The sequence below is a fragment of the Toxotes jaculatrix genome, chromosome 16, assembly GCF_017976425.1.
Source record: "Toxotes jaculatrix isolate fToxJac2 chromosome 16, fToxJac2.pri, whole genome shotgun sequence".
Lineage (NCBI taxonomy): Eukaryota > Metazoa > Chordata > Actinopteri > Toxotidae > Toxotes > Toxotes jaculatrix.
This window is the reverse complement of record NC_054409.1, coordinates 14,485,338-14,499,573: the sequence shown is the minus strand read 5'-3', so window position 1 is coordinate 14,499,573 and position 14,236 is coordinate 14,485,338. Positions and strand designations below refer to the sequence as shown.

At 39.1% G+C, this 14,236-nt stretch overlaps 1 protein-coding gene across 2 annotated transcripts in view; it reads left to right on the top strand.

Annotated features, from left to right (window-relative positions):
* Window positions 1–13,702, top strand: part of rai14 (retinoic acid induced 14) — a 36,576-nt gene extending 22,874 nt beyond the window's left edge. The window contains exons 6-21 of one of the 2 annotated variants that reach the window (XM_041059234.1): window positions 587–644; window positions 1,110–1,180; window positions 4,902–5,008; window positions 5,103–5,287; window positions 5,748–5,773; window positions 6,170–6,256; window positions 6,748–6,837; window positions 7,324–7,461; window positions 8,059–8,160; window positions 8,926–9,660; window positions 9,825–10,312; window positions 10,536–10,704; window positions 10,841–11,008; window positions 11,112–11,270; window positions 11,420–11,485; window positions 11,754–13,702. In XM_041059234.1, coding sequence (XP_040915168.1) covers window positions 587–644; window positions 1,110–1,180; window positions 4,902–5,008; window positions 5,103–5,287; window positions 5,748–5,773; window positions 6,170–6,256; window positions 6,748–6,837; window positions 7,324–7,461; window positions 8,059–8,160; window positions 8,926–9,660; window positions 9,825–10,312; window positions 10,536–10,704; window positions 10,841–11,008; window positions 11,112–11,270; window positions 11,420–11,485; window positions 11,754–11,840 — 2,736 coding nt within the window. In that variant the 3' untranslated portion in view covers window positions 11,841–13,702. The remainder of the gene's footprint in view (window positions 1–586; window positions 645–1,109; window positions 1,181–4,901; window positions 5,009–5,102; window positions 5,288–5,747; window positions 5,774–6,169; window positions 6,257–6,747; window positions 6,838–7,323; window positions 7,462–8,058; window positions 8,161–8,925; window positions 9,661–9,824; window positions 10,313–10,535; window positions 10,705–10,840; window positions 11,009–11,111; window positions 11,271–11,419; window positions 11,486–11,753) is intronic. The other variant, XM_041059235.1, reaches the window with a different exon arrangement.
* Window positions 13,703–14,236: the final 534 nt, after the last annotated feature.

Genomic DNA, 14,236 nt, shown 5'->3' with positions numbered 1-14,236 from the left:
ATGTGTCTGTGTGTACGTAGGCCAGCTGATCTTAACAGGAGACGCCCACACACACACACACGCACGCACACACACACACACACACACTGCTGACCTAACTACCCCATGACAGTCTGCAGCATCTCAGCAACACACACCTGCCTGGTCAAACATCCATGCAAGTCTGCTGGTACATGCAGCAAAGTTTTTTTGGTTTCAGTTCCACATAAAATAAACTCCTTTCTCTACATACTGTTTTTCTGCAGAATTCAACAATGGAACAATCAACAGAAAAAATATATTTTTCACTAACATCATTACAGATATTATTATTATTATTATTGTTATTGTTATTTGGATACATTTCAGGACACAGTAAGGCGCATTCTGTGGAAGGTTTTCAAAGTCATTCTGGGAAACGTAAGAATTCACTAAATTAAATGACGATGTGAACAGTTGGTAGAGAGTTGAGGATGATAGAGGTTCACCATAAAACAAACACAGAAATGTACTGCAGGCCACTGATTAACAAAGAACTGCAACAGCGTTTTAATAATCGCTCACATTTCATGTGTAGCATTGATTTGCATGTCTGTTTCCCCTCCAGAGTAAATGTCCTATCGATGCTGTAGACAGCTCAGGAAAGACTGCCCTGCATCACGCTGGTAAGTGTGTCAATATCCTGAGAGTTAATTAAACAAAGGTGCTTTTATTGAAGATTAGTCTGCTTAGAGAACGATGTGGGAAAATATCTTGTAAGATTAAGTTTAAGATCTAATTTTGTTTGGATGAAATCATTGACCATATTTGGAATTAAGTGATTAAATGAGATTTCAGCCCAGTTAGGTTCAATCAAAAGTTCCTTTAATACTCAACCCAGATGCTACACTGTGTCTGAGTGATGAGATTTTCACATACGTTGCAATTTTTTTTCTCCTCAGTTTGTGTTACTGTGCTGAAGTTAATTGACAGGACTGTTTAGGTAAATCATTGGAAGGAAACAAAGGCTTACTATTGTCGCATTATTTCAGCTAACATGCTTTTTAATGAAAAGTAGACAGATGTGTTTGACTCATTTCTAATTAATTTGGTCTTTTGACAAAAAGTCTGTTGTTTTGTTTTATCCTCAGCTGCCAGCGGGAACATCCAGACAGTCCAACTGCTGTGTGAACTCAAATGTCCCATCAACCTGAAAGATGCAGTATGTACTTTCATTATTACTTCCACTCTTTCTTCCCCAGACTTATTTTTCCTGGCAGAATAGTAACGGGCTGTGAAACAGAGTAAAGACCACAGAAAAGCTCCATTCAGTCTCATTCATATCACTTTCTATTGTGTTATTTCCAGAGGAATTTGTTCAAGGGAAGTAAATCACTCTTTGCATGCACTAGATTTTCTTTAGGATTTTTCTGTCTGTATTTATCTGCTGTCAAGTCTCATTTCCTTAATTACATTTTTTAAAAGTTTATTAAGAAAGAATAAGGAAAGCATTGATGTTTTAAAAGCAATTAATTAAGATTGATTAAAATTGTTCAGTGTGTGTGTGTGTGTTTGCACATGAATGTGTGTGAGGTAGAGGGTCAGTGTATTGTGGGAACTCTGTTCTCAAGCCGCAGACATGTGGTCTCCATTGCAGTGACGCTCCATGCCTGTGGTTTTCACCCAACTGGGGTGTGTTAGCGTGATATTTTGTGTGAGCGCGCGCGTGTGTGTTCATATAAAAGAAAAAAGAGAACAAGTAAGAAAGGAAAAAGAGAAGACAATATGTAGCCCATTTATTTCCTTTTATTATCATGCCACAGCTGGACTGTTGGAGACACACACACACACACACACACACACATAGTTGCTCACTGTGGTTTCTCAGCCTACATGTAAAGATGTTATGTTATTTCTTATTAAAATGTATTGCAGCCTCATGCTTGTTAAAGCCTGTGACAAGTTATATGTTGTGGCTTCTGAAACTGGTTCATGCTACCACTTTACCACTGGTGGGAAGGATTTTAAAGCTAAAGGGTTTCTGAAATCCTACTACAATCAGAACAGGCCCCCATGAGGTTTTTTCCCACATTGCCTTTGAAATTTTATTCCCAATCAGTCCAACAGTTGCTAAGCACAAAAGGTTTTAGATTTTAGTGCTTTTAAGAACCTGTAAGCAGCATGGGCAAATGGCACATTTCATTCAAAATATGTCAACAGAATTTTGATTTATGTGCTCTATACACAAAGCATACTGTCATAACTGAAAGCACTTTGTTCTGTTGACATAAAGACAATGTACGGTATCAGTTTCAATAAACAGCCTTTACTTTTCCAGCCATAATCATCTGCAAATGTGTGAGAGAGATTTGAGCTGCTGTGTCTGCTGTTAGTCGACATATAGACTGAGAACCTCGAAGCTGTCTGGAACATATTGCTGTCTCTGTGCTGAATAGAACATGCCAGCTTGTTAGCCTGAGGCATACATCATGGCTATAGAATACGGTATATCTGTACCTGATCTATATTTGACTTCATTAAACACACACAGAGATACTCAATGAAACCGAGAAACATTTGCCAGGTCTCACATATGTCAGACAAAGAATGTTTATAGAAAATCAAGTAAATGTAAACTTAAAGTCTGGTCAGAGACATTGGTACTATGTAGTATAAAAGCTTCCTTATGTTCGCTGTTGGGAAGAAATATTTTTCTCAGTTACTTAAAAGAAACTCAGCCTTGATATAATCCATAGACGTGGCAGGGTATTTCTTTAACGGCCTGTACTTAATTACTTGAGTAAATACAATACTTATAGTATGATACAAAAGTTATGAAATGACTAACCTATAAAATATCGCTCATAATACATATGAACAGGAGTGATTTTTCTGCACTGAGTACTAACATTTGTTATTTTAAGTTTATTTTACTAAGAATACTAATTTTTAGTAAAAGTAAAGCTTTCAATGCAGTATTTTGACTTGTAACAGAGCATGCTTATATTGTAGTATTGATAATTCTGATATGAATACTTCACCACTTCAAAAGACACAGTTTGTGCATAAAGTTGGATGGTCCTACTTTGTTTATCCCAGAAGAATCATGCAGTCAGCTACTACAGCTTGCAGTATGCAGTGAAGGAGGACTAGAAAACTAGTAAACTAGTAATCAAAATGTTAGCAGTCATTTTACCTGTGCTGTGCTTTAGGGAACACACTGTGGGCTGATTGTGAGACAACAGAATGCGTGTACAGGCATGAGTTAGTTCTAGGCTGGTCTACTGGACATACCACAAAGTAGCTCAGTGCTGACCATAGCGTAGTGTCTACAAAAGCGCATTAATCAGTTTCACCAGTATTGTACTACACAGTGATAAAGAGTTAGCACACTCATTTGGGCACAATGACGACTTCCATCATTTCTAAGGTGAGAGGTGGTATGAGCAAATGTCCTTTCTAAATAAAAAAAAAAAAAAAAAAAAAAAAAAACACACTCTGACATGTGCTGTACTTCTTAAATATTCACAAGGCCGTCTCACATGTACAGACATGCTTCTACTCTATGTACAGTATCTGTGTTTACATCAAGCAGCAAGACGAGGGCTGAGAGTTACTGGGAAATGTTGATCAAGTTTGTCAGGTTATAACGGTTATTTATTTCCATCTAACGAGACATTCATTTTTTCAATTCATGGTCAGTTGATGATATTTTCTTTGCACAACAATAAGGTATAACAACATAAGAAGCACCACACTAGATACTGTTATCTATGCTAAAGTATGACCATGAGTCACAGCCTCAGGCTGAGGGGTAAACTGGTTTGAAACAAGTGGCAGGATAGCAGCTAGTTGTCAACAAACAAGTATTAATACACCTGAGCATCTGACCACATTCACACAGGCACTGAATCCATTCATGTTGAGAAGAAAAATGGTTTCTGTCGTTTAGATTCCAGAGAAGAAATGGTTTAGCAGAAACACAGACTGAGCAGAGCAGACACAGGGCTGTTAAAGTCTTTAGCAGAGCTCAGAGGAACCCACAACATAGTTTTGTTCTCTGTGGTGAATGGAAAGCAGCAGCCTTGTAATATAAAACACAAAGCTACGCTGACACACTTTACTGTTTCTTGACATTCTTTTGCTTTTTTTTCCAGTTGGACAGGACTTCTGATTTTTTTTTAACTTCTTTTTTACTTCTTGTTTCGCTGTTAACAATGTAGTTGACCTGTGGAAATGTCTGTTCATACAGTTTAATGCTGAGTTCCTTATCTGTTGTTTTTCTTTGTTGTTTATTTGCTGTGTTGAAAAACTATGTATTCATAGCTTATTCTCGAGTCACAGTTTACTGAGTTGCATATTATTTCCTAACCTAATCTTGGCTAAGTCAATGTTTCTGCCTTGAACTAAGCCTTCCAGGCAGCAGCTCCTCCCAGGCCGCACACCACCCTCAACAACCCCAGCCAATCAAATGTTTAGGTTGAACTTTGGTAATAGAAGGTTAAGGTTAGGTTAAGGATCATGCTTGGGGTTAGGATCTGTCAGTCCTGGTGAGAAATGTGGGATGTCTACGTTGCATGAAATACTGTCCTGGTTGCCCAACTCAAGGAAATAAACTCCTCTGAACCCATTCATTTTAAACTGCAAATATATCATTTTAGGGATTTTCCCTTGCTCATAATTCTCTCATCCTAAAACATAGGCCTTTCTGCAAAGTGGGACAACTTTGGCTTTTCTGTTTATTGGCTGGGAAATTCATTTACAGTGGGAGACAGCTGCTCCTTTTTCACGTGGACGTGAGACATCTCTCACCACACAGACACTTAACCATACTCCATGTCTAGGTCCATGTCTTGATGTCACTTAAGACAAGTTATGTAGGTAAATCTAGGATGATATCAGTCACATTTAACGTTTGTACTGTCTGTCTGTTTGTCTCAAAGGATGGACTCACCTCCTTCCTGCTGTCAGCCAAAAACGGTCACGCTGAAGTTTGTAGCATTCTGCTGGACTGCGGTGCTGAAATCAACGCTTCTGACAACAATGGCAGGTATGAACACAGTCAAAGACACATGCTTGGACACAGAATATTCAGGAATGACATTTGGATGTTGGGTACATACATTTGTTCTTTTGTGTTGTAGGACATCCTTGATGCTGGCCAGCGAGTCCAACAGAGTGTCTGTTGTTGAACTCTTGGTTCACCGAGGAGCAGATCTGTCAGCTGTAGATTCACAAGGCCACGATGTCGTGTACTACGCCAAGCTGTCAGGCAGCCCAGATGTCAGAACTGCCCTCACAGCTGCCCTGAACAGACAGCAGATTTCAGGTGAGAGTCACACGCACACTGTATTGTCTCACATTCATTCCCTGCAGGTTTGACCATGACCAGGACTTACCTAAACCCTCCAGATAGGAACTGCGTCTCCACAGTGTTACTGTTTGAATAGGTCTTTGCCCCCACCCCCCACACGTATATATGTGTGTGTGTGTGTGTATATATATATATATATGTGTGTGTGTGTGTATATGTATATGTATATATAAATGTATTGCCTCTTGGTGGTAGAGACTCCCACTGCTCTGGTTTCAACACAGTCAACACTGCCATCTGGAGGACTTCTCGAGTTATTATTTTTATTTTTTTGTACTGTTTGCCATTTTCTATGAATGAGATGTTACCTGTTATGTAAAAGTGTAAACTGTTTAAAGAAAAGGCTAAAGTTCCTTTTTGACTTTCTTTTTTTCATGCTATCTGTTTTTGATGTTCTTCCAATCTCATCTGACAGATACAAAATCTCCTAGAAGTCCTCAGGTAAGACACTTTGAATACTTTTCTTTTGAGATCCTCATAAACAGGCAAAGTTAAAAAAAAAAAAGAGCTTACAAAATAACAATCAAAGAGTCTAGTACTATAATGTAATTGTTGAGGAAGATCTAGAAATGAGCAAATTTAATTTTGTCTAATTTTGACAGTATTTCCTGTTGTGTAGCTCATGGACAGTAGTAGTAGTAGTATCAGTAATGTGTCAATATTAAATTTATCAGCTTGTAAAAAATCTTTTAGTTGCCATTTTTGGGAAAACAAAACTTCAGTCTTAATATAGCACTCATTGATTGACAATCTTTTTACTAACCAGCACTGAATCCCACCTTTCTTTTTCTCTCTTTTCGTTGCCTCTCTTCTCTGTCTCCTTTGCTGGCTCTTTAGCATGATCAAGTAGCTAAACTAAGTGATGAAAGGATCACAACTCCCAAAAAACGAAAAGCACCTCCGCCTCCTATTAGCCCACTGCAGGTAAACGCATGTCTCCCTGTGTATCTGTCTGCTTGTATCAGTGTGCCACTCTTTACATTAATGCATGTCTGCGGTATATTCAGAAAATAAGTAGTCTGACTTCTGTCTGTTTACATTTTACCTGTAAGATTATTGTTCTCTCAGTCTTTTCTCACCAGAAATCAGTTTTAGTATTTTATGTAGTATGTTCATTTAATTTTTGTACTAATCTGTCTTGTTTTCCAGAGATTATGATATAAAATGTTCTTCATGTATAGATCTAGAGCAATAATGACTGAATTTTGTCACTTAATTGTTGTAACAGAATACAGACATTTTTAATCTTAGGTTTTTTTGCTCCTCTTTATTACATTATGTTTCTGTACCAACAGATTATAAACATACACTCCTTGGTTTTTACCACTGCTAACAAACAGTTTTTAGAGCAGCTCCTGTCCAGAACATGAGGAAAACTAATCTAAAAACTAATCAAATTCAACCTCATCCTTCAGAGCTCTGGACCCTCCTCTCCTTCACTCATTACCTCCATTGGGACCCCTGTATCTGGCAAAAGTGACACTCCCAAGAGATTCAACTACAAGGTAATATTAACAGCAATCAACATAAAACAATATCTAATAACATAAATAAGAAATAGGAGCATTTAAAAATGACAGATGTGCAGACTTTATTCTATCAGCTGATGTTTCAGCAATAACCTGCCTCCTTCAGAGTGGTATTTATTGTTCTTGGAACAACTAGATGTATAAAGTTATCAAAGAAAAACAAGGTCAATAAACGTTCAGTTACTTAATACATTGAACAAAACGTTCACTAAGCCCCAAACTTAAAGTACCAGCATATTATGTGGTAACTTCACTTTGTATATGTAAAGATCCACAGGAGCAATGAGAATGTTAAAGTACACAGTTATATTTGGTACATCAATAAGTAGGTCACTTTACTTTCTCCTCCTCTCTCCTTCACTTTCTTTTCCTTTTCATTGCCCATCTTGTGCTCTTCTCCCCTCCCCTTCCTCTTTCCCGCCACCCCTCACCCCTCTCTCCTCCCCTTTTCTCATTTCAAAGGAGGATGAGGTTAGAGGAACAGCGCTGAGAGAGGAGGTTGAGAAACTCCATGAGGAGAGAAACATGTTGCTGGAAACGATCGAAGACCTGAAGCAGACAGTGGAGCAGACGGTGACTGGTTCTGAGTCGGATACAAAGGTGATTAATGAATAGTGACGTGCTTACATTACTTATGAGCAGATTTTAAAACAGAAGTGATGACAAGAGCAGCAGACTTGGAAGTAAATGACGTCAGACTTTTAGTTTGAAAAGCAGAACATTAAAACACAGCTGTAGAGTACAGCACATACAGTAAATATTTTATATATATATAGTGTATGAACATATTGCAAATGGATCCTCTATCCAATCTGACTAAAAGTTTTTCCCAACTAGATGAAAAGTATTTGAAAACGTTTGAGTTGGATATATCCAGACATTTCACATGGTGGCTGTTTGAACTTTTAATTCAGTTTTTTCTCTGTCACAAATGTATTAGAAGTTTTCTGGTTGTTGAAATCTTAAATCAACTCTGTTTCTTTAAGTTTAATACTTAGTGTTCAAGTTTACTATACTCTTGAGAAGACAACTGCTGAACTTTTTCACCTTAGCATTCTTTAAGGAGGTCTAACCTAAGCTTTCGACGTGTCACAACTCGTTTTGTTTTTCAGCAGGTAGCTAGTGGTCCTTAACATTGCTTTGATGCCTCCCCGTGTGCCTCTGCATGTAATATGTGTGTGTTGTATGTGTTGACAGGTTGAGCAGAATTTTACGGCATCTGCAGCTCTGGTTTCTGCTCTGCAAGCCAAGATAACTGCTCTTACTTTGGAGAAGCAGCAGCTTGCAAGCAAACTTAAGGTATGTAACCCCTTTAGACACATGAATACTGTTTTTATTTGCGCTATACAAATAATGTAGTTATTAAATAGTAATAATAACAAATTCAAAGGAAAGTTTTAAGGAAAAAACAAAAAAAAAAAGCAGTAGTCATGTGCCCATATGTACATTAAAAGACTTATTGGACATTGTAACCGTTTATTTTCATTGTCAATTAACCTGATAATCGAGAGAAAAAACATAATTATTTACTTGACTATGCTTTCTGTCAATAAAACTTCTCTGAGCGCCACTGCTTTATTTAAGTAGCTTCTTTAATTTGACTATCAGTCCAAAACCCCAGGTATAATCAGATATGACAGTTAACAAAATAGTTGCTGATTAATTTTATGTTGATCAGTTAATTGTTGTAACTCTAAAAGTCTGTAATGAAATTAAAAATTAAATAGAAGCCTAGGTGTGCTATGATATTTAACTTAAAAAATTCACTTTAACAAATGATGGATGTGAAAAGTGTAAGATATGTGAACCAATTTTCCCATTTTTTCACAAACTGACCTTAATCCTTTATTAATAATGCCAATACAATCATCACTTGTTTGTTCAAATTGTCACACTTTTCCTATTTCTGTGGTACAAACAGTAAATTATGTTTTATCTGTTGAAAACCTCTAAGATTTTGAAATGGTTTTATATTTCAAATTTGAATCAAAAGCCTCTTTTTAAAAAATTGCTTAGCAAATTACTTATTTTTAAATTATTAGTCTATCCCTTCTCACCTCACAGAAACAAACATCACTCCAAGGAAACGAGGACCTGAAGGAGACCAGTCGTCCAAACAGCATGGCCTCCAACTCCTCCTTCCACTCCACCCAGGATGAGTTTGAGTCACAGCCACAAGTCCCTTCCATTGCCCGAGTGGAAAGGGAAGATGGTTCACTAGGTGTTTCTGTCAGAGGGGAGGAGGAAGAGAGTGAGGGGGGAAGAGGAGGGAGCAAAGAGGAGATCACACTGCTGAGACAGGCACTTGAGAGCGTCCAGATAAAACTGCTCGAAACCAGGAAGGAAAACCGCTCACTTCACGCTCAGCTGAAACCTGAGACAGACAGAGAAAGAGAGGAGGACGAAGGAGCGAGGGAGAAGGGAAGAGAGGAAGAGTTGATGGGGAGTCTAGCAGAGCTGCAGGCGAAGCTGACCGACACTCAGGAGAGGTACCACCAAGCTTTGGAGGAAGTGGAGGAGCTGAGAGCACAGATGGGAAGAGAAGAAGGTGAGCTAATGGAGAAAGAGGAGGTCCAGAGATGTATATCATCCACACTTGAACATGAAGTAAAACAGCTGAAGGCCCAGCTCCTCCAGGTGGGAACTGAGAAAGAAAAAGCAGCTCAACAAATCAGACTGCTAGAGGAGGCTCTGAGGAGGGCAGAGGAGGAAAGACGGAGCATAAAGGAGAAAGAACAGAGGACTGCACAGATTGAGGAGCTGCACAAGGAGGCACAGGAGGAGATTAGGATGCTCCAGGTAGACATGGGCCTCTTGTTCTTGAAGATGACATTGTTTTTTTTTTACAATAATTCAACGTTTTGTCCAATCATTTAATCATTCTTTGACTCTTTTAGTCTGACTTTTTCACTGTACATTTTCATCTTTTCTCTTATTTCATTTTATTCTTTCCTGTTGTTTAGGAGGCTCTGAGGGGTACAGTACCTGTTGAAGCTGCAGCCAAAGACTTTGAAGAAATGAAGGCTGAGCTAAATGAGGTAATTGCTGGGCTGCAGCGCCGCCTGCTGGAACTCTCACACTCCTACAGTGAAACCAAGAGTCAGCTAAGTGCTGCTCAGAAACAGCTGGCTGAGGCCCAAGCTGAGAGCAGCGCGCCGTCATCTCCTTCTTCAGAACAACAGCAGCAGCAAGTCCAGGTGCTGAACAGCAGGGTGGAGGAGCTGCAGAGTTTGCTGGCTGACACAGAGAAGAAGTACTCTGCTGCACAGGAGGAGATCTCGGTGTTGAGGCAGGAGGCAGAAGCTCAGGCACAGAGCTCTGTGGCCCTCGCCGATCACACACAGGTGATGTCGTCCCTGGGAAATGCCATCAAAGAGTTGGAAAGCCAGACAGAAGCCCTGAAAGAGCAGCTACACCAGAAGACCTTGCAAGTGGAAGCTCTTCAGAACAGGTGAGGAGAGAAAACTGCTAAGATTTCACATGTGGTTGACAGATGTTGCTTTTGCTGCTTTCATTAAAGCCTACAGGTGTAACCTGGTCTTATCAAACTACTTTACAGTCTATAGCCTTGATATTTATTTTTGTAGGCTAGAAAAAAAATGCACTCCAGTATTAATTGTTTCTCTGTGTATGTGTGTGTCACCATGTGGTTCTGGTGCTGATTTCATCAAAAGAGTGACAGCAGAAAAAGATGCCACCCCAGATGATTCAGTGTCCCGTCTGGAACATGAGACTGTACGAGAGCAACTGGAGGGTGAGGTGAACCACCTGACGCAGCTCCTCCAGGAGGCCCTTAGGAAGCAGGATGAGATGGCTCTGGAGGCTGCGGATGCCTGGCAAAAGGTGAGAAGAAAGAGGAACCTAGGGGGGAAAGCCAAGATGGGGAAAAAAAGAACTGAATATTAATAATGTTTCTTTATATCACTAATTCCATGTATTTCCTCATATGTCCCCAAACACCCTGTTATCCGTCCATCAGGCACGGGAGAATCGTGCAGAGAGGGAAGCTCTGCAGGAGCTGGTGATGTCGAGGGAGAAGGAGAATCAGACGCTGTCCTCCAGACTGGCTGAGTCCCAGGATGCCGTGTGTCAGCTCAAACAGCTGGTGGAGAACCACGTTGCCTCTGAGAGAGAAAAGAACAAGAGGGTCAGTACTAATCACTGTGGTAGTACTCACTTCAGTGATGTCTATTATCATACCATTTTAGACTTAAACTTGAGAGAAATGAATCTGTTTTTTCCCCCTTCAGATAGATGACCTGTCACGGGAGGTGGGGAAGCTAAAGGATGCCTTAAACAGCCTATCACAGCTCTCTTACAGCTCTGGTTCCCCTTCCAAGAGACAGCAGCAAAACCAGCAGCTGGAGACGATGCAGCAACAAATCAAACAACTGCAGTACCAGCTGGCTGTACGCTTGTTTTCAATCGATTTTAAAGTAGAAGACATTTATTTTTAGACCCAAGAGAGTGTACTCTGAATACTCACATGCGATTCCTGAATGCTACATTTAGTACACTTTGCTGTAAACATTGTATTTAACTAACGTTTTCTTTGTAGGAGTCAAAGAAGCAGCACCATGACATAGTGTCAGTCTACAGGATGCACCTCCTCTATGCTGTCCAGGTAAATTCATCCTTTACTTTGTTTAAAGCTTGCAAGTTAAGGAAAATTTTAAATTTTAAAAATATTCTGGATCACACAGGATAAATTCTTTCTTAAGAAGTAGTTCCAATGTAACCTGTTCACAATGAGGGCTGTTGTATTTGGGTGATCTGGCCCTTTAAATCACATCACACTGGGCTTCACTTACTGTAAACTGAAATAAGTAGTAGACTTGTGCATTTTATTTTTAATTAGTCAAGTGAACTGAACCTGTGCTGTGTGCCCTCAGGGCCAGATGGACGAGGACGTCCAAAAAGCCTTGAAGCAGATCCTGATGATGTGCAAGATGCCAAGCCAAGCCAAGGAAGCCTGCTGAGACACACAGGGCCTGGTTTCCCAAAAGCATGTTGTGACTTAAGTTAAGGTGAACTGCTGCTGTCAGCTGCATCTGTCACCACATGCACTCCCATCCCAGTTCACACCCTTCTTGTGCTGATTACAAGCAAGGCCAACACATGGTGCCTCTGGATAAACCTTGAGTATTTGTAAATGAGGAACAGGTTTACAATCATACGTTCACTGCCTTTGCTTTTGTCATTTTGACCCATAAAGATCTAAAGGTCATCAATCTTATGATAGAAGATGTTTTTGGGAAACTGCAGCCCAGCATACTGTACATCAGCCAACTGACCATTCAAATGAACAGAGTAGGTGGTTATCTCCTGTGTACCAGCCAAACGTAAACTATGTGCACGTAAAAACACTACACTGAAAATGTGCAGTTACCTGCACACTCATCAGTTCGAGTTTGATGTGGTTTGTTTCTGTTACAACGTTCGCTTAGAAAAAGAGACGACTCAGTTGGCGCTGCTGTTGTTAGTATCTATTTTACGATACAGTGTTACTTTTATTTTACTTGTCTAAATGTTTCATGGTTGTCCACAATTTCCTGATACCATCTAAATTATTTTGTGCCCCTGATAACAATGCATGGGACTTTTCTCAGCGCCAGCCTAAATCACACAAGAGATGTTTTTTGGCCTCACTTCTATGAAGAAAAGCATGATACTGTTTGTATTGCTATTTTCCTATTAGCACAAACATTTATAAAAATGTATTTTACTGAACCGTATTATTTTGTCATGTTTTCTAAGTTGCTGTACTTAAACGAAGAGTTTTGATAGCTGTATTTTTGATGGCCTTGTTTTGTGTCCGTGTGTGTTTTATCTGAATGAGAAGCTTTTTCCTCCAATATAACAACGCACTATTTGATGTAGTGACACCAGAATTAGTTTTATTTTCCTGTTTGTATTCATATTTTACATATAAGGGGTTTAGTGTAATTGTTTACTGTAATCAAAAAAAAAAAATTCAGTTGTAACCAATACCTAACAGTATGGGCTCAATATTTTTGTCTTAATGACTCAGAGGAAAGTTAGGAGGCAAGATTTTTAGTTCTTACATTTCCTCCTCTCTTGTTTAATCTTTCATTTTGTTCTAAAGTCTTTTGGTCTTTTCTTACTTGAAAAGCATGCACAATGTGTCGGCTGAAAGCAAAATGTTGAGTTTAGCATAAAACATTTGATCTGTTTCGAGTCACGTGCCTGCGTTTAATAATCCGACAGTATTTTTGCGTTTTTGCAGAATGAATTACCGTCAATATCAATAAATCTCAATTGTTACAGAAGCTAATTTCATCACAGTTCCTCATCTTATACATTTTTACAGTTTTTTAGCCTTCTCTTTCAGTATTCCATTGTAGGTACGGACTGTACAGAGTTTGTGAATACGTTTCAAATGCATTTCTTTGAGCATGTTGTCTAGAGGCTTCTGAACTGTTTTCACATCACACTCCTTTGCCTTAGTCCTGTACTTAGAGCCTTACACCCTTAGATGTCACCTTTCTACCAGTTTTTGAGACTATTCAAAATGCACACAACACTAACACTGCTTAACTAGAGTGAGATGAAATGAATCTGGATCTGACTCACTGGAGATAGTCCCACCCTCGTTTCTCACCCAGGGAACATTTTTTTTTAACTGAATATAATTTACACGTGACTGAGATTTGTTAGTAGTGTCTTTGCATGTTTATCAAACATCTCTCTCCAGGCCTTGACTGAAATCTTTTGTACAAAGAAAGGGAAAAGAAAGAAACAACTGTTTTGTAGTGACATGAAAAAAAAAGCTTTTGCCAATTGCTTTTTTGCCCACATTAATAAATTTCAAGATACTGTACCATTGTGTGTCTATGTTTTATGTATCTCCCACATATCAAGGTGTATGAAAATTACCTGATTATTGTAAGGAAGGTAATGTTACGTAATCTGAAACCTTAATAGTATTTTGGCATAAAATGCTAAATTATTGTAAAGTTTTTATGATTATGTCTTGCATACAACAACTACGCTCAACTCACACTGGTTACAAACCACCACAGATTAATATAAACCAGAACCAGAAAGCTACATTTTTAAACAACACACTAACAGCACCATCTTCCCCAGGCTTTTGACACCATGTTGGCAAACTTAAACAGACCAAAACTAAACAACTGTTACACTTACACACCAGAGTATTTCAGAATTTTGCCACTTAAATCATCATGTTATGTCCAGTCAAACACAAAATGGGACACACTCCCAGATCACACAGCTCAAACTCTCTGTTTTCCTCCTGGTTATTTTTGAATATGCCATCCTCAGCAGCCAGAGGAAGAATGCCAATTCTCACCTGTGCAACTGAAGATCTTTGTCCTCTAGATAAACAAGA